Genomic DNA, 27,197 nt, shown 5'->3' with positions numbered 1-27,197 from the left:
GTTGATGCCGATAATGACCTAGGTTACTAGGCACTGAGCGGCTACAATCCAAAATAATTGAAGGGCAATATGGGGAGAAAGTAAGGGACAGTGCCCTAAAAGGACGGGCAAGGACACCCACAGATGGGAACTTGATTTAACCTGAATAAACAATACAAAATAAAAATCTGGGGGCGCATAGAATCGAAAGTGGGGGGCCCGCTAAGAAGCGCGCGTGGGTGCAGGGTGCACCAGGCTGCAACCCTATTGAGTAAGCTGTCAGTTCAGGGAAAAGCAGGGGCTCACTCTGGTTTCATTTAGGGCACTTTTCTCAGGTTCCCCAACTCATCATGGGGTACCCTCCATTGTACCATCTGTGCACCCCACTAAGCCAGCCTCAATTTTTTTTTTCCTTTTGTTTTTGTTTTTCTTCCTCTTGAATGGGTGATTTGATGAATTGATATAGTGATCAAATTTGTGGGCATGATGGAGATTATTTAGACATGGGTGATGTTACTCCTTTCCTCCACAGGGAGGTGCATCATCCCTAGTGTTTGACAAAAATGATGCTTACCAATGGTTTAATTTTGTAAATTCTTATTACTAATTTATAAGCAAAACTCCTTTTTTTTTGGATAAACAACCATAGAATTGGATTCCGAATCTCTAATGAGGTAAAGATGGGGAATGGTGTACCCGACCCGACCCGCCACACCCCATTTACATCCATGTTTAAAAAATGATATAAGATTACGCCTTCTTAAAAATATTTTGAATAAAAATAGGATGAACAAGTTTTAAGGAATATTAAAGATAGCAATATTTTATAATCACTCAAAAAGGGAATTCCACAAACTTATGATTAATGAATAGTGATACAATTCACATAAGCATTGTAGGACACAATGTAATAACCCGGGCTTACAATAATCATATGATCTTGACCCAAAGCATAGACATTCCATACATCTATTCCTTACAAAAAGTCATGTTCTTCATTATTTTCAAGTGAGGTCATGGGGATCACAAATTATTGGAGGAAGAAGGATAAAGCCATCATCACCTTACACCTTCTTCATCATCTCTGCCCTCTTGTTTCCCTTTTATATTCCATTAAAATCTACTTGTTAGACTAATTCCTGAGTTGCAAAATCATTTTGCTCTGTGTTGACATATTATGAACTATAATAATCCTTGGTGCAGCATACATAAATGTTAAAATAATTGTGGGTGGTGCATTAAAATTGTAGAGTAACACTAACTTGCGAGAATGGTTTACATGTGCTTACGTACTTGTAATAAGGTCTTGATCCACTATCAATGTGGATAGTGAAGGTGTTGGCTTATTCTAATCAAATGGGGTCATTGTTTTTGATTTATTTAGGGACTAACAAAAGGTTGGTCTTTGTCACTGTAATTGTTTTTATTGTTCTGGTTGTTGTTGCTACCATAATGTCAGTCATCTTTGATTATTCAAAAATTTTTTGCCATGTGTCAAGCCCAGGGATCTAAACGTGTGACTATAAGAATTGAGGGATTGAGGATTCGTTATCCCAGACTCCCAGTACAATTTTCTCTTTTTGAGTAGTGATTTGTGTGTCGTTATCGAGCCCTACCAAATGCTTTACCAACCCCTGCATAAGTGAAATGGTAAATCTTGGTAAAGTGTAGGTGACAAATGAGATATAAAAAGGTATGATCCCTCTTCAACTAAGAAGGGGAGTCATTGGTTAAACGGGAATTAGTGTATTGACAATAGTGGAAGGAAGCATAGAATGAGAGAGAAGGACCAAGTTGTGTTTTGATCGAGTTATGAGCTCCACATGTATGCCTAAGGGGATGGTTGATGGCTTGAAGATGACTTGTGTGTGGAGCACGACCCTGTATTGGATGCTCGCATGGGTGCATAAATGGGGTAGATTTCCCATCATTTGGGTGACGAAAGTTTTGGCCAAAAATTTTACAGAAATGATCTGGTAGTAATTACCACGATTTGGCATGTTTCATGACCCAAAACACATCCAGGTTCAGCAATTTTGTGATGGAGGGGGATATGCGCCCTCTACTCTAGACATGGTTCTACCACTTGTTGCTTGTCTATGTTGTAATGTTTATATGTGCTTCCTCTTTATCCATGCCTTTGCCATCATGCAAAGTCACCAAATTGATTACAATCCAAGGTTCCTTGACCATAATTTCTTGTCAGGCTGCGAATAAAATCATCCTATGATGAGCGTATCCTGAATGAAAATGAGCTCATTTTTCTACAATCGGCTAACTTTCGGTGTTTCTTGGATAAGTTCCTCCCCAATTGTGTCCACTCACCTTGATGGTTGGAATGGTATGATTAATTGGTCTCCTCTAGGCATCATTTGGGTAGGCTTTATACCAAGTCTTCTTTTCTTCATTTTCTGCCTTTGCACACTGTTTAAGAAACAGTTGAACCAACTTATATCATGTGGGTAAAACAACTCAGACGTGCCTCACCATCTTACAAGGAGCTGATTAGAGGGAGAGTTGGGGAGGGTGAAGGGCAAGGGTGCCCAAAGAACAAAACAAAGGGTATCACAATTATGGAATTTCAATCTAGGAATGATTGGAAGAAATAATCCTGAGTCCCCACAGTCCAAAGGAAAGATATCCCCTGAACCAAACCCTGTAGATATGTGGAGCCAAAAACCACTTGCAAGGGCCACAGCCATAACAAAATTTCTAGGGTAAATGAGTGCTCTGTTTAATTGTCTCTGTGGGCACCATGATAGCCAACCGTAGGGGGGAGGCTTCAATTTCAGCATTGAAAATGACTACTTTGTTTCTTTGTATTTTCCTTTTCATTCCTTTGTTTTGTTCGTGATGTAACCTCCTTCCCCACCCCACCCCCACCCCCTTCCCCTTCAAATTCATAGGCCTAACTTAAAACCAGCAAATGAAGAGAGGGGGTGGTGTAGATTAAATTACTATAACCCCACCTCACATCCTACCAATCCCCTGATTAAGATAATGACCATTATTTTTTTAAGGTTTTTATATGTGAATTACACCTCATAAAGAGGACTCCGCGTGATACAGGGACAAACTTCTCTTGGTAAGGTAATTAGGCTAATATATAAGAAAAGCCAGGGCAGATTTTCCCATAAAGAATTAGTAAAATTCCATTTGCTTCTGTAGCTTAAGGCTTTCATTCTTTCCACAGGAGACCAAATAAAAGAGTTTGGATTTCCCCTCCTAAATTTCTCTCCTTTTCCTGTTACATTCTGTAACCCTTTTTCCCCCTCGCTTTCCATGGTCCACATGATCCTAAAATGCTCTCCTTATGCGCAAATTCTCAGCGTCCAATGAAGTAAAACAGTTGGGGAAACAAGAAACAGATAACAGAGAACAGAACTGGGCCAGGGTGGGGTTCCCCTTTGCTATCTTGTGCTTACATAGCTAGAATTCATTAGTGTGTAAACTGACTGAAGGTCTCCTATGTAATTCCACACTCGGAAGTATTATGAGGATGCTGGGTTTGAGCCAGCCCGACCGGTGACCTTGTGAGTTGTGATTCAGTTTCTAGACTTGTACAAGATTACCGAATTCAGTTATTGGCAGCTCCAAATAGTCATAAAATTAATATAGATAGCCTAATAACATCTAGTCGCATCAAACCAAGCAACATTTCATAGGATCAAACCAGGCATGATAGTGCTAATAAATATTTGTCCATTTCTAATTGGTGGGTGCAACCAATAACTGGTTCACATCATCGATCGAAAGGGCTTTACCGTCACTGAAGGCTATCATCAGTATTAGAGAAACTGGGTGAAATCTCTACTGAACTACCTCCCAAATCCATCAATATCAATACCCATGGCTTGTGGATTCTAGCAGTGGAAGATGGAGATTAAGGGGGCTGCCACATGTGGCATGTGAGCTAGAAGAATTTCTTGGGTTTACCAGGTTAGTACTACCTCTCAGAGGTGTTGGTGAAATCCCATGCCAAAAGGGTTCTACCATCATTACTGTGGTTTAAGCTGCAACTGGCTCAGTGTCAGCGCCTGAGAATGGCCCAGGTATCCGGGCAAGTTGCCCAGACACAACAGAAGCAGCAGCTGTACCCGTATTCCGGGAAAAGCTACTGTGAATGAAAAAACACTTTTCTCTAGCCAGCATCAATCTCCTGCCCATGCCCGTCACCTCGTATAAGTTATCTAAACTTAAAAAATTAATATATATATATATATATATATACATGTCCTATAAACAGGCTCAATGCCAAACCTAAGGTTGAACACCAGCAGATCCCATATAGTTTTGAACTCTTGAACCCAATAAGAGAAGTTCAAGAATGAGCCCAGAGAGACAAGTTTTAACTTTGAAGTTGTTTAAAAAAAGAAGAAGAAACAAAGAAAAACAAATATCTCAAATAAGCAATTGTAGCATTCGAAAGCTCCACTTTCGCTCAATACGAATCTCAAAGTATGGTTCAAAGTCAGTATCAATCAATGACTCAATGGGTCCTAAGACACATTAATCTCGGCTTAGTATCAGGTGATACGCAAAATTATATTAGTTAGAAGGTTCAAAAAAATTATAAAAATATTATGAAAATTATTTTAAAAAATAAATACAATTAAATAAATTTTAAAAACTAATAAAACAAAATTGTCATATAAATTAATGCAATTGTCTTCAAATTGATAAAGAAAAAATACAAAATTATTTTCAAGTTCCCAATTCTAAACATCATCAACCTACAAGGTAAATTGATATAATTCATATCACATTTTAGAATATAAAATAATAAACCATTATCTTATAAATACAATTTTTGCTACATATAACCAATTAAAATTATAAATTATTTTTATATAAAATAAGATATTACCCATTTTCTTCAAATTTCCCACACAACGTAGAGAGTGAGGACAGATGACCTTGGGCAAAGGCAAAGAATTCCTATGGAGCACATACCCACAAGCACAAACTCAAAGTAATGAAGATGAAGTAAAGAGGCAAACCAAGGCATAGCATTAGAGATCGATGAAAGAATCTGAAGTTTCTCACCATTTGCCACAGTAGAACCACCAATGAGAAGACATTGTAGTCCATATGTGATCATTGTGAGGGATTAATGTCTTCTTTCTTCTTCTTCTTCATGGGTACAATTCTTAAAAAGCTTATCTTTTTTAAGAGAACCTTTGATTTTTCAAAGATTTCTCAGTTATGGGTTTAACTCGGGAATATTTTAGTAACTCAGATGATTGAAATGCGTCAACTCGGACAATTCTACCATGTTAACTCGAAATCTCAACTGAGTCAACCAAGTTTAACCAATTCCTAGCTGAATCTATGTTTAAGATGATATCTAGTATCGAACTTGGCGCCAAAAGGGCCGAGGTGCATAAACTTGGCAGATATTTTGAACCTTGATCTCAAGATCCAGTCTAGCCACAACTATGTTTTTTCTCTTCATTACTTTTAAAATATCACACTTCATCACCCAACCCACCTCTCCAAAACTAAGAGTCCATGTGGCATTATTTTTAGAGAACACTTTTAGTATAAAAAGCATTTTTGATAAACAAAAAAATAAAAAAATAAACGTTTGACAATATTTACAAAATACTTTTAAAAAGTTGAAAAATCACTTCTATTGTGGAGAAACACTTGATAAGTGATTCTCCAAAAAACACTTCTACTAAATGTACTTTGAGTTTCTATCAAACGCACACTAAAAAAAGGAGGTTATTATTATCAAAAGTTTTTCAATGTTGATGACATTTTTTGTCTACATATATTTTCATGCTCCATCTTTTTAATGGATAGACTCTCACCCTTGCATATTCATGAGTTCCCTTTTTTTCCTTGTACTTTAGAACTCTATAGGAGAGCTCATTCATTCCTGCTCCCTGATTCATGATGTTTAATGTTTCATTCACAACTCAAAGGGGTGGGAAGGTCCTTCCAACTAGTGCATGAATGGCAACATCCTTATTTTACTCGTATTGAAGTTCAGTAGTAAAACACTTCATAAAAACATTATATAAGAAAAATACACTTTATAGTATCACTCATAATTGAAACTAAAAACAACATTGAGCCGATTTCATAAGGCCATTACCTAAGGCTTTCATCTCGCCTAAACGAACAACTTCCTTATCTATCTCCCAAAGATCGTCACCCAAATCAAGTGACCTCACTTAGTAAGGTAGTTTATTGCCCGCTCACATAAAGGAAAGGGGGGTTTGGGAGTAAAGAATTTGTCATTACTCAATAAGGCCCTCCAATGCAAATAGAGTTGACGTGTTGTAGTGGAGAGGGGGAACTTTTGGAAGCAAGTCATTTGTGATAAGTATGGGGAAGAAGAGGGAGGGTTGCGCTCTTGTGAAGTAAGAGGAAAGTATAGGCTAGGTTTGTGGAAAGCCATCAAGAAAGAATGAGATATCTTGGGCAACAATATGGCCTATTATATGGGGAATGGGAGGAGCGTGAGATTTTGGAAGGATTTCCCTCCTTATTTGTTATAACATCATCCAAGGATGCTTATGGAGGATGTTTAGAACCATTTAGAAGGGAAAGTATGGGCTCCCTGATTCTCTAGGCAACTCAATGATTGGGAGGTTGTTGTTTGGAGCGTTTTTTCAGAGATTGCAAGGAAGGATGGTGTGTAGGAATGTGTATGATCAGGTGGTTTGGACAAAGTCAAAAGATGATAAATTTATTGTCAAATCTCTATATAAGGCTTTAGAACCGAAAATGCAAGGCGATTTCCCTGCAAATGTAATTTGGAACTCATAGGTGTCGTCGAAAGTGAGTTTCTTTGCTTGGGAGGGCATCTTGGAATAAGGTCTTAACCTTGGATTGGATTCAGAGGAGAGGGTGGACTTTGTCCAACAAATGTCACCTATGTCTTTCAAAGAAAGAGTCACTTGACTGCATTTTATTGCATTGCAATATGACAAGGATTCTCTAGCACTTGTTGTTTTCTCTTTTTAGGGTGTTGTGGGTGCTTTCTTTCTTAGTTAAAGAGACATGATTAGGATGGCATGGTTCTTTTGTGGGTAAGAAGAGGAAAAATGTGTGGAGAGGTGCTCCCCTGTGCCTTTTCTGGATAGTTTGGAAGGAAAGAAGCAGTGTGGCTTTTGAAAATGAGGGGCATCCGGTCCAAGGGCTTAAACTTTCTTTCTGTTGTAACCTTTGGGCTTGGGCTAAGGTGTATTTAGTTTCCAGACCTTCTTCCATTGTTGATTTTGTGGATTGGTTGGACTTTGTTTGAGTGGGTGCTATTTTTTTGTCGTTGTCCCCTTTTTTCTTTTTTTGAGGCACCCTTAAGCATCCTTTGCATACTTCTTATGTACTTTGGGGTGCTTTTCTAGAGTGTCTTGTTTTAATATATTGCTTTTTACCCATTTAAAAAAAAAAAAAAAAAAAAAGAAAGAAACCTCACAAAAAAGCACGTCTCCCTAAAACATCCTTCAACTCCAAAAACTCCATTCTATCTAAAGCTCTTCCACAACTCCCATCTCATCCCCTGTTACTCTTCAGAGAAATTATACAAATATTATGCACATAGATAATTTATGCCATCACTACTAGTACACCCACATACACACCACAAAACCAAAAACAGAGAAACAAAAAAAAATAGTGCTTGAACCAACCCTGTCATGACAATACAACTGGCAATGACTACTAGCCATACCCACAGTCCCAAACTTCCTAGAGAATTTGAGGTTTGAGCATTTGCTACTCTCTCCAAACCTTTTCAGCTGTTCCTCCAATAACACATTGAACCGATACTTTTGATTTTTCCAAAAAATAAAAATAAAATCCATTAAATCTGTTAGAAAACAGTCTAAAAATTCAAGCACCTTTTGGACTTCTTTACTACCTTTTGGACAAAAATATTTGTGAACAAGTGGGAAGGAATTCAACCAAAAGACAATAATGAACAACATTTAAGCATAAATTCCCTTAAATAGGAGAACTATAAACTAGGAGAATTTTGAGTTTTAAACCTCTTACTGAAAGCCCCATGATCCTTTGAATCCTCTGAAAATACATTAAATTGAAGTCTAGCATAGGGAAGTTATTTTCATGAAAATCAACAAAAGCCAAGGCATTTGTAAGTGTTACATGAAAAATGTTAAAGGCAGTGGCCAACATCATATTTCCAGAGCTTGTATAGACAAACCACAAAAGCAATATATGATTTTTATTTTTTTACTTTTTTGTCCTTTTCCATTTTTTTCCCCAAAAACCATTCATTAAAATCTTTTTTTTTTTTTAGCTTACCAAAGTAAAAGAAAGAATAAATTAAAGGAAACCCCCTCCAATGTGAAAGTAAACAACATGACATTTTTAGACAAAATGACAGTCATTAGAAAAATAGAAAGCTTGAGGTTGTTGGGGTAGTCAAAGTCAAGTTCTCTAGCATCAATGGTATGCAACTACAAGAACACAAGGCACAAATCCATAGTGTCATATAAGAACATTGCCATGTTCCCATCCACATAAAAAGGGATTGGGATTGTAAGAATCAAGATCCTAGATCAACTCTGCAGGAGTATTCAGCATTCAACCATGTTATTGAATTAAAAATTGACAGATTCTATAAAACAGAAATGAAAAACAAATACGATATCATTATCTAATGAAATATACCATTTGAGTAAAAAAAATTTACATAAATGAAGACACACTAGATAAGAAAATGTATTAAGATATGCTAATAAAGCAATAGGAATTTATTTTCTTTTCATATGCAATTTTTTTTCAAAAATTAAAAATAAATAAATAAATTTCCTATTACATGGAATTAAACCTAGAACTTTCCAGGTCTAAAGGCCACAAATAAAGCAATAGGAATATGGCATGACTTCAAAACAAAGCATTGTTCTTTATTGTTCTGATAGGCAAAATAAGAATAGAGATGTATTAAAAGTGCCAATCAAAAAGGCAAAGAGGATCTATTCTCCATGGCTTTCTTCTCTTCTTGCCCACAACACTCCCATTCCAACCTATTAACAAGTCCTTCAATGAATGTGGGAGAACTCATGAAATGTCAAATAAAGAGAAAAGAAAGTGTCATAGCCCTCTATCTTCCCATAATGGAAAAGAAGATGGTTTATTGATTCTTCCGCATCTTTACACATACAAAAATAACCTGCCAAAAACCACCCTCTTCTTTTAAGTTAGTCCATTGTAAGAATCTTTACCCAACCCACTTTCCACAGACACAAAAATAAAAATAAAAACAAAAAAACAAAACAAAACAATAAATAACCACTTTGGTAGGAGCCCAAGAGTCCCACGCTATCTTTAAGGGGAATGACACTACAGCATCCAATTCCAAGGCAGAGTAGAAAGACTTCACCAAGAATTCCACACTTTTGCTAGCCTTCCTAACCATCTTATCCCCCTTTCCCACTTCTTCGTAATGAATAAAGCTTCCAAAGAAACTCCTAAACATTACCCATCTCCCAATCTTGAAAATGTCTTGAGAAGCACGGGTTCCACATGACCATCTCACCTTCTACCCCCCAAACCTCATCCATCCAAGCTTCCTTAGAAGTTGTAAAGGAGAAATAGAGATGGAAAAGAGTCCTTGAAGGGAACATCACCGCACCATACATCATGCCAAAATTTTATTCTTCTCCCATGGCCCACCTCAAATCCCATGTTAGCTTTAAAAATTTGCCACCTTTTTCTTATCAACTTGCACAAGCCAACACCATAGCCTTCTCTCCTTATCCAAGAGTACCAACCACTTGGCTCTTCTCCAAACCTTCCCACTATGACCTTTCTCTAAAGCATATCCCCCTCCAAAGTGAATTTTCAACACCATTTACTCAATAAAGCCTTATTGCCCCTCCTTTTCACCTTTGCAAATCCCTTTGAATTTTTTCTAGTCTCACCAGCCATCAACTTGGGAATTACAAAAAGGAACATATTCCTTAATGCCTAGACCCCTCCTTTTAAACTTTGAAAATCCCTTTGACTTTTTTCTAATCTCACACCATTACAAAAAGGAACATGAAGGAAATTGGTAAAACAAAGCATTGTTTTACAAGTGAAAGAAGTAATTACACCCCAAAAAAGAAAAAGAGATAAAAAAAAAATAATAAAAAAAAAGGTGATCCAACATAAAATTTGGCTAGGAACACTTGCAGAAGCTATTTGAAAATATATTTAAATGAAAGATACTCACTATAACCCTTTTTTTATCTGAAATAAACTAATTCATTAATATGAATTTTTAAGTACAAACGAAAAACAAGTTATCCTTCCAGCAAAAAAATAAAATAAAAGCTGATCAAATGAAGAGAGAGAACCTCTCGAGTAGGAACAATAAAACAGTTATACCTCTCAAGAATAGCACAAACTGTTTCGCCTATGAAAAAACCAATAGTGTAAAATTAACCTATAAGATACTCCTATGGCACAACTTTGGCTACCATGTCCCTTCTCACAGTGCCTTTCAATCGAAAAAAATGTAATCATAGCTCATCAGAAAACACCCAAGTTGAATGTGAAGTCCAAAGAGCCTACTGATTTTGATAGGAATTAAGAAAAGTTCAGGAAATTCTCTTCTAGGAGTTGGGTAGAAATTGTACCGGGTTGTTATCCAGGGTTCTATTTTTAAGTTCAAGTCCCAACAGGGATGCACATTCATTTAGCCAACACTAAGCACCTTTACATGTAAAATTGTCATACCTATTTCCCTCTTCTCATATTTAACTATATTAAAGATATTATCAAAATAATATATTCCAGCCATCATAAAACAGGAGCTGACATCACAGAGCCAACAACTCAGCCTAGGAAGTTTGATGAGTGAGCTAACATAAGATTGTATCCAAAACATAAAGATAACATTTTTGATCTTATAAAAAACATACAGCTTCATTATCATCATCAAACAGAGAAGAACTTCATCCAAAACCTTACTTACATTGAGAAAAAACAGTATTAGTGAAACAGCTCAAAATTGTATCTGACCTGTGAATCCAACTACAGGCCACGGCCAGTTCTTTGGCTCTTCATGTGCTCATACTCAGGATCATCTGTGGGCAACTCATACCGACAAACTGGGCAAGTATTGCGAATGCTCAGCCACGGTACTATGCAATCTCCATGGTAATGATGAGAGCAAGGAAGTCTTTTCACCTTTTCCTCCAATAAAATCTCATCCTTACAAACTGCACAAACCACATTGTTCTTCTCCAAATATTGTTGCGTTAATTCAACCACCGGAAGATTCTGCACAACTGACTTGGCGGCAGGAGGACTACCCTTTAAACCAGCATCATCTTCTGTGAATAGCCCAAAAAGGGTTACATATTCTGTGGCATTAACATAATCATCTTGATCGGTAAAGAATGAATCGATATCCAAGTCATGTTCTAAATTCAATGTCCTCTCCAAATTGTTCATCGCCAATAGAACTTCCCAATCAAGACTCCGAGCCGCTTCGTCCCTGCCATCACCAGCTTCTTCTTCTTCTTCCTCTGATGAAATTTCAGAGGAAAGCGATAATTCGTCAACCCCATTAACCGCCAAGCTCAAGCTTGCTCTCTCATCCACCTGTTCCCATTCAAAATCTTCATTATTGGTCCTAGTATCCTCCAATGGCAGACAATCCCAATAAAGCCGAGGATCCACATCCTCAACCCGATCCAACCCATAATCATCATTTACTTCAGAACTAAATTCAACCCCATCATCCTCCGAATCCGAATCCGAATCGGATCCAATTCCAACAACACGAAGCCCATACGCCGCCGCAGACGCATTCTCGCCATGCACACTCGAAGATTCACCCGATTCGGATGCCCAAGCCATCTTATCAGATTCAAACCCAGTCCCTAACCCTAACCCAAACTCGTCCCCATGATTTTGCTCAACCTCACCTCCCACTCCCAGAATCCTAAGATCCAAATCATCCGAAAACGGATCCAAACCCGAATCTCCATCATCATCCGCATTTCGGAAGTCCTCAGATCGATTTTCAAACAAATTGGTAACCATGTTGACCTGATCTTGGCCGTAGAAGCAATCTCCGTCGGAATCGTAAGAGTAGAAGTGGTCGTAGTTGGAAAAGATGGGGATGGAGCGTAGGGTTTCTACATCTTCGTATACGACGGAGGGTTCCTGAGGGAATTGAGCGTCCGAAACGCCCGCCATTGTCCTCTTCGATGACATTCCACCTCCCTTGTCTTTTGCCTCCCCGCTCTAATAACGGAATACCCTCGATTAACCGACGTCGTTTTACCCTTCCGCTGGAGAAACGGAGAAATGCAACGACGGCGTTTTGACTTTCCTCATCATGAAACGGTGAAGGTAAAAAAGAACTAGTTATCTTGATACTTTACAGATAAATTAAATAACATAATAGAAACTTGGGTTCTGTTTGGTAAATATTTTTTAGAATAATTTTTTATTTTTTAAAATAAAAAATAGGAAAACATGTTTGACAATCAAAAACTATTTTCTAATTTTTTTAGTTTTTTTTCCACTTGTTTTCTAAAAATTATTTTAAAAAATAATCATATAAACTATATGATTAAAAATAAAATACTAGACATAAAAATTATTTTTAAAACATATTAAAAACTATTTTAAATATTTAAATTTTTAAATAAACTTTTGTTATACAAAAATTAAAGAACAGTTTCAAAAATTGTTCTTTAAGACTATTTTTTCAAATTTATTTTTGAAAACAATTATCAAATAATTCTTTAATATTTTATCAACCTAATTTTTCGTGTTTTTTTTAAAAAAAAGCCTACACTCTCCAAAAGATAATAATAATAATAATAATTCTATAAAAAACTTCTCAAATTTGTTTTTAAGTTTCAAAAACAGTTCCAAACAAATAGTTCCCCTAAACATGATTTTTTGCAGCTAGATTTTGGCTCTGATGATGATGACACCTATGAGAAAACGTTTCTTTCATTTATAAATTTTAATTCCATCCTTAACTCAAATATATTGATCATATGAATTCAAAGAAGCAACTGAAAAATGTGATTTGGTAGACAGCCAATACTCATCATTTTCAATCATAATTTCTAAGTGATGGTTTAACATATTTGATGGTATGAATGACAAGATGTTGGAAGGCTCCAAAAATGCATGATTGTCATGTGATCTCAATTTCTTCTGAGAATTTTCCAGGAAAGGACCCGGAAAGAGGGTGAGAGTCTTCACAGCTCCTTTATGAATGTGGGAAAAATGAGAGGGAGTTGGGTACAATGTCTGATTGTTAGGATATATGTAGCTTTCTTTTATTTATGCAGCAAAATTTTCTCCTAACTTTGACAATGGCCCATTATTCTAAAAATTGTGTTGGAATAATGAAGAAAATATTGAGAGGTTGGAGGTGATGCTTAAGTTCTGTTTGGGAAGTACTTCGAAAACGTTTTTTGAAAACAGTTTTATGATGTTTTATAAAATAAAAGTCTGTTTAAAAACGTAAAATATTCTTAAACTATTTTTTATGTTTTTAAACATATTTAAAAAATAATTTTTATATGTAATATTTTATTTTTAACCATGAATAATTATTTTTTAAAACAAAAGAGAAAACATATGAAAACAAATAATAAATATTCTTCAAAAACATTATATTTTCTATTTTTAATAATAAAAACTGTTTTTTTATTTTCTGACCAAACATTCTTTTTTGTTTTTTGTTTTAAAAAACAAAAAATTATTTTTAGTTGAGTCTAGGGAGGAATACTTCAGGGACCCATCATGGCTGGTGCTTAGCACTTCCGAAGGCTACCACTGTAGCCTCTCAAATCTATCAATTGTTTATTTGTCCCAAAAGGGGCGTTCCTAGGAGGATTCGAGACTAGGACTAAACCTCATATCCAACCATCTCTAGTACCATCTGGTAAGTAACCCTTTCCATCTTGTTAATTGATACTTGGCTGAATGTGGCAAAAAATCAATACCTTGTACCTTTTTTCCAGAACAGTTACATTCTTTCTCAGGGTGAAATTGCCTGTTAATAATGGTGACATCAATATTCCATGAGACGGCCACCTGGTGAGGACTTTCTTTTCTAGCTCCTTCAATGTGAAAACTTTTTTTAGTCTCTGTGTCTATCACTGATGACGTTCTTGGAAAACCATCTCGATGAGTCCAAAGCCTATGGTTGAATTCCCTAAGGTAAATGCATAGTTTAATTTCCATTGGTATGTCCAGCACTTGGTTTAGGAAATGTAGTTGGGATTCCCACGGCAGAACATATCTGACATCGACGATTCTTCCAAAGAAACAAGGCGTCAAAACTATGGTATATATATGGCCAAGGTATGTGTTTTCCCTCTTCTTCCTTCCTTCCCTGTCTGTGTCTCTCTCTCAGCTACCATGGACAAGGTATAATATACATATGGAGACCATGTCCAACTTCAGTGTCATATATGACACTAGCTGTCAATAGTTGAAGGAGAGGAGTCTTGTTTTTGATGTTTGTTTTTAGTCTCTCCCCCTCTCAAGCCCAGTGACCTTGGGCTTCTTCTAGCTTAGATATTGCTTTGTTTTGTTTTGTTTTGTTTTCATTTTGACCTTAGAACTGTTCATCCAGCTCTATTTGGAGCTTTCCATCTTTTTTTATGGTGTTCTTTAGTATATCAAAAGAGTAAGCCACTGAAACAGCATCTCCTCCACAGAGATATGATCTCTATTCTGTGATAGTCCCATCATGACATCTCTAGAAAACCTGCCAAGTTTTCAGGAATCTGATAACAATCAACCACATCTGCATATAAAATTGGCAAATTTTTGTTCTTTTTTCTCCTTCAATTCTTTGTCTTCTAGATATGTAAGGAAAAAAAGGTATGGAAGCTTGTTTTTTCTTAGTTGCCACATACATGAGATGGACTAATTAAGGTTTTTTCTTTTCAGAACATCTATAATTCATCCATTTCAGCTGATGGGAGCATTGATAGTTCATCCATTTCAGCTGATGAGAGCTTCAACAGCGACAGCCCTGACAGGGGGACTTACAACAGAGCTCTAGAAATTGAATCCATGGATACAAGAAAAAAGCCTGCAGACTCTGGGAAGATGATCATTTTTGAAACATGGGGACAACTTCTGGTCATGGTGCCATTCACCATTGCCATCACCCTATTTGGTGCATCCTGGGCTAACGAGCGCGAATACATCGTTCCCGGCTTCTTTCCTAACTCCCAAACATTCTTCTTGATCACAACGTTGAATTTCTACGTCTCAATAACTGGAATCGTCGTTGGGCATGTGTCGCCCACCTTTGCTATAGGGTTTCACCTCATTGCCTTCTTGTGCGCCCTTATATCACTGACCATGCTCTTTGAGGCGCTTCTACCAAATGGGCTTAGTGCAGTGCCATGGATTTTCCTAGCACTTGTCATCTTCATTCTTTGCGGATTAGTCATTTATGAGTGGTATTTCATGCCCATAAAGAACAACCCCCATGGCCAAAATGAAGAAGTTGTAGCTCCCAATGGATCCTAGATGGAAGCACAAAATGGTTAATTTTCTTGATTGATCTAAATTAAGGATATATGCATTGAAGGTCCCCTTAGAGGATTAAGTTCAGTCAGACAGAGCTTGAAACAGGATTTTTTTCTTTTTCCTTTCTCCCCCACTTTGGTAAGTGAAAAGAGAATGTAACGCTCATACAATTGAGAAGAAATGATAGTTTTTTTCTCATTCCTTTTGAGATATCAACAGTAAGCTGCCAATTTTGCCTAAACACATTGGTGATGAAAAGTAGAGAGAACAAAAAACCGGTTAAATCAAACCGAAAGTGATACGCATAAACTCTCATGCTTACTCATCCATCGTTTACATTATTAATTTAGCGCAAATTTTTCATATTTGATGGGATTCCAAATCATACCTACTCATTTTTTTTCCTAAGATTGTGCTAATTCTTATGAGTGACATTGGATATATCGATAGTATATAAGATAACTTAAAACTGTTATTATTATTATTAAACCGAACCAAATTGATTAGTTTCCTCTTAAGATTCAATTAATTTGATTCTTGATATATAAAATCGATTAAATCTATTTGGTTTTATATGTATCAAAATCATCGCTGAGGAATATAACACCAAGTAACAGCATAATTTCATGTAAACAAGAGTTTATGTAGGGTGGGAAAATGCCAAAGTAGGGAGGTGCAAAATCCAACCAGATGAGGCCAGCCTTGGGCCCAGAAGACATGGCCAACAATAGGAATGTGAACCTAAAACTTCATCTTAATGGGGTTGCATTCGATTCAACAAATGTAAGCTGCTTTTGAAACCTCTGTGTCAATGGAAAGAAAACAATGAAAATTTTGAACAAGGATTCTATGACTAAGGTTTCAGGCCCCCATACATTTCCTATATGGTACAATAAATTCATGCAATCTTCTTACAATCTTTAGATTGCAAGAATTGAAAGATATAAAAGGAGTAGGACATTTGGAGCAATGTCAAGATTCAATGCATCAAAATTGATGCCTTAAAGCTATGAATTAGCTTATGATAGGAGTTGTAAATGTTAGAACACTGATAAAAATTAAATTTCTATGAACCAAATGTTTTTATTATTGACCTCGAAACAACCACCCACAATGTTTTTTCTACTCATACTTGTGTAAATGGGTCGGCATGAATATGTCATGCACTTGAACCGAAGGTTCATGAGAGCTTTAAAAAGCTTGTCTAATTTCTTCTAGGAGGTGGTCCCAAAATATATAAAGTGTGTCCTATAATTAAGCGCACCGCCATAAGAGATACGTTATTCATTAAAAGGTATGTAATCATCCTCAACTATTATAGAATGTGCACTATTTCAGCCATAGGCATAAAATAATTAACAATACACTACTTAGTCAACAAGTGACCTACATAAACCTATTTCTTGGAATCTTCGTTCATGTAGGTTGGATTTGTTGGGATAAAATATTATAAAACATGATATGATGTAACATATTGAAATTCATTAATAAATTTATTTATTTATGTTTTTGTCTCCTTTATTATTTCATATGCATTAATTAGTTATTTGAGTATACATGCTCATATTACTTACATTGTACATGATTTAAGTACATTAGGAGTTGAACAAAAGATACAAGTTATGGGTTCTTTGTAAGATGATAAATTGTTCACAATCGGTTTATAAATCTAAATAATCCAATAGAGACTGTAGTACACTACCTCTTAAATTGAAGGATGGTTTATTTTGGTCATCGGGATAAAGTTCCCATGATGAATACACTAGTATATATAGTTTATACATTGACAAGACTTATGGTGAATCATAACATAAGATTATCAATTGTCATGATTCATCAAACTATCATACTGCATGGGTTCTCACTACTCTCAACCTAACATGATCATATATCCTTACAAATTAGGTCACTCTGTAGACGCTAATGATTTCCCTCTTGTGTTTCATATTGTTTTTATTTTTTCAAGACACAAGATCGATATTGATAAGATACTTAGCAACAGAAGGCTTAAATAGCTCAATGTTCTTATTTTAGAGGTCACTAATTAAAGCATGATAAGGATAGATTTAAGATGACACATCTCTATCCTCAATCCTCGAAAAATTCTTAACATCCTCTATGACACATTTTTCAATTCTAGCATCCTATAGCATAATATTAATTACTTGAAAATCAAAAAGGATTTTTTCGCTTGAGATGATCTGCGTCCCTCTTGAGACTGTCTCAGAGAAGCAAATGAGGAGAAAGGAGGATTTACCTCCAAGGTACAATAATCAAACTACAAAAATTCAAATGCAGTCTATATTGAAGAAAATACATATCAAGTATTACCAAAATATAAAGTCTTCAATCCCCAATCTCTATTTAACAATTGGTTTAAAAACTATAAAAAATAATAAATAAAAAATAAAAGTTAATAATTACGCTCTATCATGTCTTTTTTCCTGCTTTGTTTCCAAAGTCCAAATCCACCTAGCCAAACGCACCTCTACAAATCCTACTTCTGCTTGCAAAAGGAAAGAAACTAAAGACTTCCAAAAAGACTCAAACTGACTATTAACGGTCCGAAAAACCGCCAAAGAATGAGTTGCAACAGGTATGGCACCTCATACCTCTCGCCACCTTTTCCCGATCAGATTCTTCTTCAATTTTCCGTCAAAATCTCCATTCAAAACCTTGCCCATATGTCCATTTTCATCGTACCAAGCAACACCCACCAAGAAGAAAACATTTTCCCATATTTTCCAAGAATGCTCGGATCGAAAAGCGCTGTATCCTGGCAAACAAGCCCATTCTCGCATGATCTTAACTGGGTTTAAACCGACGGTCTTTGTTACGAATTGTTTGATCCAAATGTACATTAAATGTTCCGATTTGGAATTTGCTTTCAAGGTGTTTGATGGAATGCCTCAACGGGACACGGTTTCTTGGAATGCAATGCTTTTTGGTTATGCGGGGCGTGGAGAAATAGGAGTTGCGCAAAAGTTGTTTGACGCAATGCCTGAACGGGATGTGGTGTCGTGGAACTCTTTGATTTCAGGCTACTTGCACAATGGTGATCATCGAAAGGTGATTGATGTTTTTTTACAGATGGGAAGAATGGGTACAGTGTTTGACCGTACTACTTTTGCTGTTGTGCTGAAATCTTGTTCCTCTTTGGAAGACCATGGTGGGGGGATCCAAATTCATGGACTTGCAGTTAAAATGGGTTTTGATTGGGACGTGGTTACTGGAAGTGCTTTACTAGATATGTATGCAAAATGTAAGAAATTAGATTGTTCAATTCAGTTTTTTCATAGTATGCCTGAAAAGAACTGGGTTTCTTGGAGTGCCATAATTGCAGGTTGTGTTCAGAATGATGACCTCAGGGGTGGTTTAGAATTGTTCAAGGAGATGCAGAAAGCAGGAGTTGGGGTGAGCCAATCTACTTTTGCTAGTGTGTTCAGGTCTTGTGCAGGTTTATCTGCACTAAGATTAGGCTCTCAGTTGCATGGTCATGCATTAAAGACTGATTTTGGGACTGATGTCGTAATAGGAACTGCCACTCTGGATATGTACATGAAGTGTAACAATTTGTCAGATGCTCAAAAGCTATTTAATTCTTTGCCGAATCATAACTTGCAATCTTATAATGCCATTATTGTTGGGTACGCTCGAAGTGACAAAGGTATTGAAGCTTTAGGGATGTTTCGGCTTTTGCAAAAGTCAGGTCTTGGGTTAGATGAAGTTAGTCTATCTGGTGCTTTTAGGGCTTGTGCAGTTATTAAAGGGGATCTAGAGGGGCGTCAAGTACATGGATTATCAATAAAGAGTTTGTGCCAATCAAATATTTGTGTGGCAAATGCCATCTTGGACATGTATGGTAAATGCGGAGCTCTGGTTGAAGCTTGTCTTGTGTTTGAGGAAATGGTCAGCAGAGATGCTGTCTCTTGGAATGCAATCATTGCAGCTCATGAGCAGAATGGAAATGAAGAAAAAACACTTTCCCTATTTGTTTGGATGCTCCAATCGGGGATGGAACCTGATGAGTTCACTTATGGTAGTGTTTTAAAAGCTTGTGCAGGTTGGCAAGCTCTGAACTGTGGCATGGAGATCCACAACAGGATTATAAAATCCAGGATGGGATTGGACAGTTTTGTGGGAATTGCTCTTATTGATATGTACAGCAAGTGTGGAATGATGGAAGAGGCAGAGAAGCTCCATGACAGGTTAGCGGAACAAACAGTGGTTTCATGGAATGCCATTATTTCTGGGTTCTCCTTGCAGAAACAAAGTGAGGAAGCTCAGAAAACTTTTTCTAAAATGTTGGAAATGGGTGTGGATCCTGATAACTTCACTTATGCCACAATTCTTGATACCTGTGCCAATCTGGTCACTGTTGAACTTGGCAAGCAGATTCATGCTCAAATCATCAAGAAAGAATTGCAATCAGATGCTTATTTATCGAGCACTCTAGTTGATATGTATTCTAAGTGTGGAAACATGCAAGATTCCCAATTAATATTTGAGAAAGCACCTAACCGTGATTTTGTGACATGGAATGCCATGGTCTGCGGCTATGCTCAGCATGGTCTTGGAGAAGAGGCTCTTAAAATATTTGAGTATATGCAACTTGAGAATGTAAAACCAAATCATGCAACATTCCTTGCAGTTCTCCGAGCTTGTGGGCATATGGGGCTTCTTGAGAAAGGTTTGCATTATTTCCAGTCAATGCTTAGTGACTATGGATTAGATCCTCAGTTGGAGCACTATTCTTGTGTAGTGGATATAATGGGGAGGTCAGGCCAAGTTAGCAAAGCTTTGGAGCTTATTGAAGGGATGCCTTTTGAGGCCGATGCTGTTATTTGGAGAACTCTGCTTAGCATTTGCAAGATCCATGGAAATGTAGAGGTGGCAGAAAAGGCAGCCTATTCTATTTTGCAACTGGAACCTGAAGATTCTGCTGCTTATGTTCTTCTATCAAATATTTATGCTAATGCTGGGATGTGGAACGAAGTTACGAAGTTGAGGAAGATGATGAGATTTAATGGGCTAAAAAAGGAGCCGGGATGCAGCTGGATTGAGATAAAGAGCGAGGTACATGCTTTCCTTGTTGGTGATAAGGCTCACCCAAGAAGCAAAGAGATATATGAGAACCTGGATGTGTTGACAGATGAGATGAAATGGGTTGGGTATATGCCTGATACTGATTTTATTCTTAATGATGATGAATTGCGCTGTGTAAATGGCTGATACAATTTTCTCTTAAAGATGGAGAAGAGGAACAACATGAGCAACAGCAGAATTTCACATCCTGCTTGGGGATTTAGTTTCTTTGCCACCAGAGAATGTATCAGGAAGCAAATGGCACTGTGACTTTGGCGAGAATTTTGGATATTTCAAGAAAACAGAGTGTGGAAACGCAGTAATCATTCGGAAATTTGAAGTTCCTGAATTCTGGATATTTCAAGCCAATGATTTGTTGTGTGGTAGAGAAGAAATCACTCTATAAGCTTGACAAACTATTGCTGGAGAAATCCATCAAAATTTCCAGAGCAGGAATGATAAAAGGAACCAAGCCACGGATACAATGGCCACAGATTGTAAATGAGGAGAGCTGCTGGAGAATGGAGTAGGAATAAGAATGAATAACGAAGATTAAGATCATCAAGCATAAGAAAAGAAAGCAGCGAAGAGTCAGTTTTGCTTCCACACCATTCAGTTATTCCTGTTCCTCACTAACATGTGGTAGTGAGTAGTGAGTTGATTTTGATGAAGGATTTATCACATCACTTGAATTGATTTGTACTTTACAAACGAAGCTCTGCAAAACCAATTACTGATTTGTTATGTCAATGAAGTTGTGAATCATTAATAGCAATCACCAGGGATCTTACTTTGACCCCATAAAATCTTTCCAACACTATCTGCTGATGCCCCCAGCCGTCCTCTTCATAGGCACTCTGGATGGATTAGTGAAAAAATAAAGTAAAAGAGGCAATCTACTTCTTGCTAAAAATATGTTGCTCCTGCCAAATTTAAGAGAAACTATTTCTCAGTTCTACAACATTTCATCCTCATTATGATTTTTAACGAAGTTAGCATATAGGACAAAGAAACATGTGAGAACTACATAACCTACAAGGTTAAGTGATGATTAGAGAGGTATATACAGATGTTGCATTTCGGCTCCTCGTTAAGTGAAACACAAAATTTTCCTGTGGGCAGGTAATCGAGAGAGACTCTCCCACAGATAACATCAAAATCGGCGGTTTGGTTGTTGAAACAAGTAGGCTGCTGTCAGTAAGATGAGAACTGCCATGAGGATATACTTGAAGCTAAGCCGCTCTGGATCTAACCTCCTCACTGTCTCAGGCTCTGATACAGAATCTGAAGGCCCAGCAATAATTCCCCCAACAGATAAATTTTTTGGTGCCTCCTCCATCTGGAAACAGGCCAAGACAGAAGTATTTTAGAAAAAATAATAATAATTTATGATTTCCATAAGGGACAAAGATATAAACATTAGAAAATATCAAATAAAAAATTTGTCTTTAACATTAGAATATATTGTTTTCTTTTTTCTCTCTTTTGGCCTCCAAAAAAGATTGAACTGAAATTTTAAAAAGAACTACACTTTAACAAGCAAAACTAGAAAGATCACCTACCTCAAAACTCGAAGCTGAGAACTCAGTTTGTTCTACGATGCATTCTTTTGCACAAGTGGCAGTAGTCAAATCATCCTTGGGACAAAATTCTCCGCGAGTCACTTTACTAGCAATAGAGGGGTCCTCCGTTTTCTTTAGCTTCCCCACCAAAACCTTATTCTCGTCTGTTAACAAAGATACCTGCACATAAACAAACAAAGCAAGTTTCAATTGGAAGAAGTTTTGAGTACTATTATCTCCACAATACTTTCACCAAGCAACCATGCAACTGATTTATCACTTAGCATGCATTTTAAATTTATTTTTATTTCAACACCTAAAATAATGGATTAATGTGAGAAAGAAGACAGCAAAAAGGAAGCAAGCACAGCCACAATCAACATCGAATCTGGATAAATGAATAGGCTAAGACCTGCTTATGAAGGCGCTCTCTCTCAAAAGCAAGTTGCATGATCAAATTTGTTATTACTTTGGTCCGAACGCTAATGTCCCTTGCAGTCTCAACTTTTGTTTCCTCAGCTTGATGCAAAGATGTCTCCAAGCATTCCATTCTAGTCCTCAGAAAACTAAGCTCCTCACTTAGCTCTGCATTAGATTCAGATAATATTATACACTTCTCTTCTGTGCTGTCAGCCCGGCTTTCAGTTTTTGAAACTTTCAGTTTCAGATCCTCAATTAAATTTTCCATATCCTCTATTGTAGAATACAACATGCTTTGCTTCTCCAGACTTGCTTCAGCAGATGCTAATGCATGCTGTAGCTGAATATCAGATTCCTTCAACTGCTTCTCAAGTGAATTCACCTTCTCAGTGGTGTTATCACTTCTAAGGAGAACCAGCTCATCGCTAAGTTCCATATTGGTCTCCATTAACAATTTACACTTCGCTTCTGCACTCTCAGCCCTACTTTCTGCTTTAGAAAGTCTTTCTTTTAGGTTGATGACAACATTTTCCATTTCACTGAGTTGAGAATATAAAGGATGCTGCTCCTGGTTCCCATCAACAGAGGCTTTTGCATTCATCAGCTGAAACTCAGATTCTTTCAGCTGGTTCTCAAGTGAACTAACCTTCTCCCTCAAAGTGAAGGCCTCAGAATTAGAAAGAATTAATTTATCTTCAGCTTCCCTCAGGCTGGCTTTCAAGTTGTTCGTCTGTTGTATAAGGAAGTCATGAAGTTCAGCACTGCTGCTTTCAAGCTTCAGCAAAGCATCTTCTTTGTCTTCCACCTCCTTTGTAGAACCTTGAAGCTTAGATTTCAATTCTCCTTCTCGCTTCATTGAACCATTTAAGTTGAACTGAAATATCTGAAGCCGACCCCTTAGTTCTTTTGAAATTCCCTTTAGGACCTCAGCAGCATTCTCTGCCTCAAACAACCTTTCCCAAACAATTGCTTCTTCTTCTTCCATGAAGAAAACTTCTTGTTCTAAAGAATGTAGCCTAAGTTTCAGCTCTTCCTCAGGTTGTCTTGATTCAGCCAACTTCTTTTCAAGATCCAACTCTCTCGCCAAAGATTTCTCTAGCATCCTTAGAATATCTCTTTGTTGCTCAGCAGTCTGCATTTTTATCTTTGTATTCATGTTTGAAAATTCACTGTTTTCTAAAAGATCCATGCCTTTGTCATTATTCCCTGTCAATATCATTCATTAGAGAAGAAAACAATCAAAACCAAGAAGGTGTTTAGTAAATCAACTTAATAAATTAATATGACTTAAGTTATTAAGTATATTAAATATGTTTGGTAAAGTAACTTAAATTATAACTTAAAGTTAAAAATGACTTAGATAAATTAACTTAACCTAAAGTCATCTTAAGCCAATAAGCTTTAGGTATTAAGTCTTTACCAAACACACTCTTCTTTCTCACATATTACACATCTTATGTTTGCAGTTAATAGGAAGTTAATTTTAAACTGATACTTTTCATCTCTGACAAACATCTCCATCCTTTAACGTCTCCCCCCTCCTCCGTGGGAAAAAATAAATCAATCAAATAAAACAGAATGCAAGATTGATCAACTCTTTTACCAGCTAAACATGGTGGAACCACATCAGCACAATATATAACATATGGTTCCAATATGCTGCTGGGCACCACAATGTGATGATGTTGCACCACCATGTCAGCTCCTTGCCAATCATAAAAGAGCCTTTTAGTCCAACATCTTCCAAGAATAGATTAAATTAATACAATCAATAGCTTACACTTTCCTTCTCCACCAAAACATAGCAAAGTCCTCTGGAACTTTGCAGACTGCATCCTTATTTCTGAAACATGATCCTGTGACTGCTTCAATAATACATTAGAATCATGTAATTTTTCTTCCATTTCCATGAAAGCTCCTCCCAAATTTTCACATGAAGACAATATTTCATGGGTATGAGCAACATCCTTTTGTAGAGTAGTCATGAAATTATCCACTTCTCTCACCTCTGAATCTAGAATTCCAGATAAGAGATCAAACTCTAGAGCCTTCTGCACAGAATCACCTAAAACATGTTCTTCCTCTGAAGCAAAGGCCTCAAAATCACTTTCCCTTGTTGCCACATGCATCATAAGTATGCTCAAGTTAAATAACTTCTCTGAGGAACAAGCCAAATCTAGTTCCACTCTCTTTAGAACCTCTGTAGCATTTCCTACTTCAAGCATAACCTCTCCATTGGATGAGATCCCTTCATGCAAGTCCATATTATTCCCCTCTGCCTCTGGGTCACTGGTATTAATGTCATCAACAGATGCAGTTGCATCAAGAACTGTTTCAGCGTCCATTCCAATAATCCAGTTGTTTTGCTGATCACTGAAGCTTGAACATAATTGAATTTCAGCTTTGTGGTTTAATTAAACATTTAATCAGTAGCAAAAGAACAGTGCAAGTAACACAGCAGAAAGAAAATATGATGACAATGATATAATGAACAACATGACAACTACAAACAAGAGTACATTACAGATTACCAACTTTAAAAGCTATATCCTAGGCTAAAGTGTAAAGTGGATGTTTGGCTTCACAGCTCCCAACTTGGCCAAGTGATTAGACATTCCCCATAGCAGAACAGAGCAGTTCAAATATCAAGTATCACTTCTTTAAGTGACAGAAACCAATATAAGTTGACAAAAAAAGGTCATGTCTAGTCAAAATACTAATGAAAATTTTCATAGTGTAAAGTAGATTTCTTTTCCGGTATCTACCTCAATAACAAAGCCTATGGGAAGGGAAGTCATGAATGAAAATCATCCTTTACCAGAAGAACTGAATTGTTAAAGTTCTTTATTTACCTTCCTTTGTGTTGTTGTTATCTACCTCAATAACAAAGCTTGTTGATTTTTATTCTTTCTTTCTTTCTTTTTTTACTTTGAGTTGGAAAATTTTCATCATATTCAAACTCTTTTTGTTGATTTCAGGTTAGACAGCCATGCTAAAAGGGATTCCATTTTTTTTTTGTATTTATTACAAGAATTGAGTACTAATTGACCCATAATATTAGTGTAGACATTCAAGTATGACTCGGTATGATCAAAAGTCATCTAAGTGCATACCCTCCATTGATCAGAAGCTAAGTTTGTCACCAAAAAGGAATATTTAGACTGGATTGTTCACAGTTCAAACCTTCATACTAAAAAACATGTCCTTTGTGAATGGCATCTTATAAGTGGTACCATATTAGAAGGAAAATAAACTCTTTTAGGGAAATAAGAACAAATAGTTATGCCTAATAAAAGTATATTTGATCCAACACAAACCCAAATTCAATTAGAAAATTTTCCTTCCCCAAGAAGGATTTTTCAAACAAATCCAGAGGCACAATCTCACACTAACCCAGAGCACCACAGGGAACTAATACATCATGGAAGTAGACATATATGGCTGAATCAGAAAACTGTTAAAATTGCCTACCTTACTCTCCATAACTCCAAAACGCAATGTTTAGCTAATTCATCTGCTTAAGCAATCCAATCCCGTGCAGGGATGGAACACCACACACCAAAAACACATTGTCATCTGGCATACTAGGGAATTTAGGAATGACCCAGAAAACCTAAAAAGGCACAGCAATACTTACAAGTTTTGCCCAAACCCTATCTGACTCGTTACCACTATTTTCCCAACTGGTGCACACAAAACCATGTACCTCGCTCGAACACGGATTCCCAATCACGCAAGATCAAAGCTATTGATCCAGCTACAATCAGTAAACATCCCAATCGAATTCAACCAATTTCAAACAAAAACACTAATTCTTATTTCAATTTACTTTTTCTCCCTTTTTCTCAACCAGACCCTCTTACATGACTTCTTTTACAATCATAATTCATTAATCCCCGATGTTTTGAAATACCCAGATCAAACTTTCCCATAAATTTGCCAAGAAAAAAAAAACCCTCCAGAGAACTCGATAGTGTTCAAGATATGAAGAATCTAAAAACCCATGTCAAATTTTGTAACATGCATGGAGAAATCTTAGGAACAGTGGAACTAATCCGCATTATCTCATTCAATTTCTGGAGAAAGTGAGCAAGAAAAATTCTAGAAAGATGAAAGTAAAATAGACGAAAACATGGAGATACGTACGCACTGTACCTCAAAGAAAAGTACGTCGGCTTGCGAAGAGGTTCGAAGAAGAAATGAAGGGACCGTAAGTGAAAACAAACAAATTTTGTGCAAAGGGTAAAATGGGTATAATGGGCATAACTGGCCTTACTTTCTCTCTCTAAAATGGTGTCCGAGATAAGTGTCAAACGCCTCATCATTTTGTTATTTACCCTTTTTTTTATAAAAATAAAAAGGGTTTATTACCCTTTGTAGATTGACCTCTGGATTTTAAATTCAAGCAATATATCCTCCAAGTTTTATAATTACATGTCATATGCATTTTTAAAATGACGATTTTACATTTTTGGACAAAAGACGCATGTGTTCCCCACGTGACCTGTTTAAGTAAGGGCAAAAGGGTAATGCAATCAAACCAAAACCCCTCCAGCTCTCTCCTCTTCCTGGTCGTTCATCCTCCTTTTTTTGTCGTTCCTCTTACTAAATTTCCAAATTACAGTTAAAACCCTAAAATCTCATACAAGCATCAAAGAGCTA

At 36.7% G+C, this 27,197-nt stretch overlaps 4 protein-coding genes across 8 annotated transcripts; 2 read left to right on the top strand and 2 right to left on the bottom strand.

Annotated features, from left to right (window-relative positions):
- Positions 1-10,715: 10,715 nt before the first annotated feature.
- Positions 10,716-12,171, bottom strand: LOC117929578 (uncharacterized RING finger protein P4H10.07-like). Its single transcript, XM_034849895.1, has one exon. The coding sequence runs from the start codon at positions 12,163-12,165 to the stop codon at positions 10,975-10,977; it is 1,191 nt and encodes a 396-aa protein (XP_034705786.1). The 5' UTR covers positions 12,166-12,171; the 3' UTR covers positions 10,716-10,974.
- A 2,099-nt stretch (positions 12,172-14,270) lies between these two features.
- On the top strand, positions 14,271-15,676 carry LOC117931312. Its single transcript, XM_034852261.1, has 2 exons — positions 14,271-14,283; positions 14,878-15,676. Exons 1-2 carry the CDS (start codon positions 14,275-14,277, stop codon positions 15,466-15,468), a joined length of 600 nt encoding a protein of 199 aa, XP_034708152.1. The 5' UTR covers positions 14,271-14,274; the 3' UTR covers positions 15,469-15,676.
- Positions 15,677-17,926: 2,250 nt separating this feature from the next.
- LOC117930708 (pentatricopeptide repeat-containing protein At3g02330, mitochondrial) lies at positions 17,927-21,322 on the top strand. 2 transcript variants are annotated; one of them, XM_034851358.1, is made up of 2 exons: positions 17,927-20,158; positions 20,231-21,322. In XM_034851358.1, the coding sequence occupies exons 1-2, from the start codon at positions 18,067-18,069 to the stop codon at positions 20,698-20,700; spliced, it is 2,562 nt and encodes an 853-aa protein (XP_034707249.1). In that variant the 5' UTR covers positions 17,927-18,066; the 3' UTR covers positions 20,701-21,322. The 2 variants fall into 2 exon arrangements, with proteins under 2 accessions (XP_034707249.1, XP_034707248.1); XM_034851357.1 differs by having other exon boundaries at positions 17,927-21,322.
- Positions 21,323-21,431: 109 nt separating this feature from the next.
- On the bottom strand, positions 21,432-26,767 carry LOC117930709 (WPP domain-interacting tail-anchored protein 1). 4 transcript variants are annotated; one of them, XM_034851361.1, is made up of 5 exons: positions 26,691-26,767; positions 24,316-24,908; positions 22,528-23,741; positions 22,116-22,295; positions 21,432-21,892 (listed from the first exon to the last, which is right to left on the bottom strand). In XM_034851361.1, exons 2-5 carry the CDS (start codon positions 24,878-24,880, stop codon positions 21,707-21,709), a joined length of 2,145 nt encoding a protein of 714 aa, XP_034707252.1. In that variant the 5' UTR covers positions 24,881-24,908; positions 26,691-26,767; the 3' UTR covers positions 21,432-21,706. The 4 variants fall into 4 exon arrangements, with proteins under 4 accessions (XP_034707252.1, XP_034707253.1, XP_034707251.1 ...); XM_034851362.1 differs by having other exon boundaries at positions 24,316-24,914; positions 26,691-26,716; XM_034851360.1 differs by lacking the exon at positions 26,691-26,767 and adding an exon at positions 26,007-26,636 and having other exon boundaries at positions 24,316-24,914.
- Between the last annotated feature and the right edge of the window lie 430 nt (positions 26,768-27,197).

The sequence above is a fragment of the Vitis riparia genome, chromosome 14 (assembly GCF_004353265.1).
Source record: "Vitis riparia cultivar Riparia Gloire de Montpellier isolate 1030 chromosome 14, EGFV_Vit.rip_1.0, whole genome shotgun sequence".
NCBI lineage: Eukaryota > Viridiplantae > Streptophyta > Magnoliopsida > Vitales > Vitaceae > Vitis > Vitis riparia.
This window is presented reverse-complemented; position numbering and strand designations above follow the sequence as displayed.

Excerpts from the sequence above, each read along its gene's own strand:
- LOC117929578 (XM_034849895.1), bottom strand. The coding sequence starts at position 12,165 with ATGTCATCGAAGAGGACAATGGCGGGCGTTTCGGACGCTCAATTCCCT.
- LOC117930708 (XM_034851357.1), top strand. The coding sequence starts at position 18,067 with ATGGCACCTCATACCTCTCGCCACCTTTTCCCGATCAGATTCTTCTTC.
- LOC117930709 (XM_034851361.1), bottom strand. The coding sequence starts at position 24,880 with ATGGACGCTGAAACAGTTCTTGATGCAACTGCATCTGTTGATGACATT. Across the intron at positions 23,742-24,315 it reads TTTTGGTGGAGAAGGAAAGT|GGAATAATGACAAAGGCATG; the intron begins GTAAGCTATTGA and ends TGATATTGACAG. Across the intron at positions 21,893-22,115 it reads TCTCAGCTTCGAGTTTTGAG|ATGGAGGAGGCACCAAAAAA; the intron begins GTAGGTGATCTT and ends GCCTGTTTCCAG.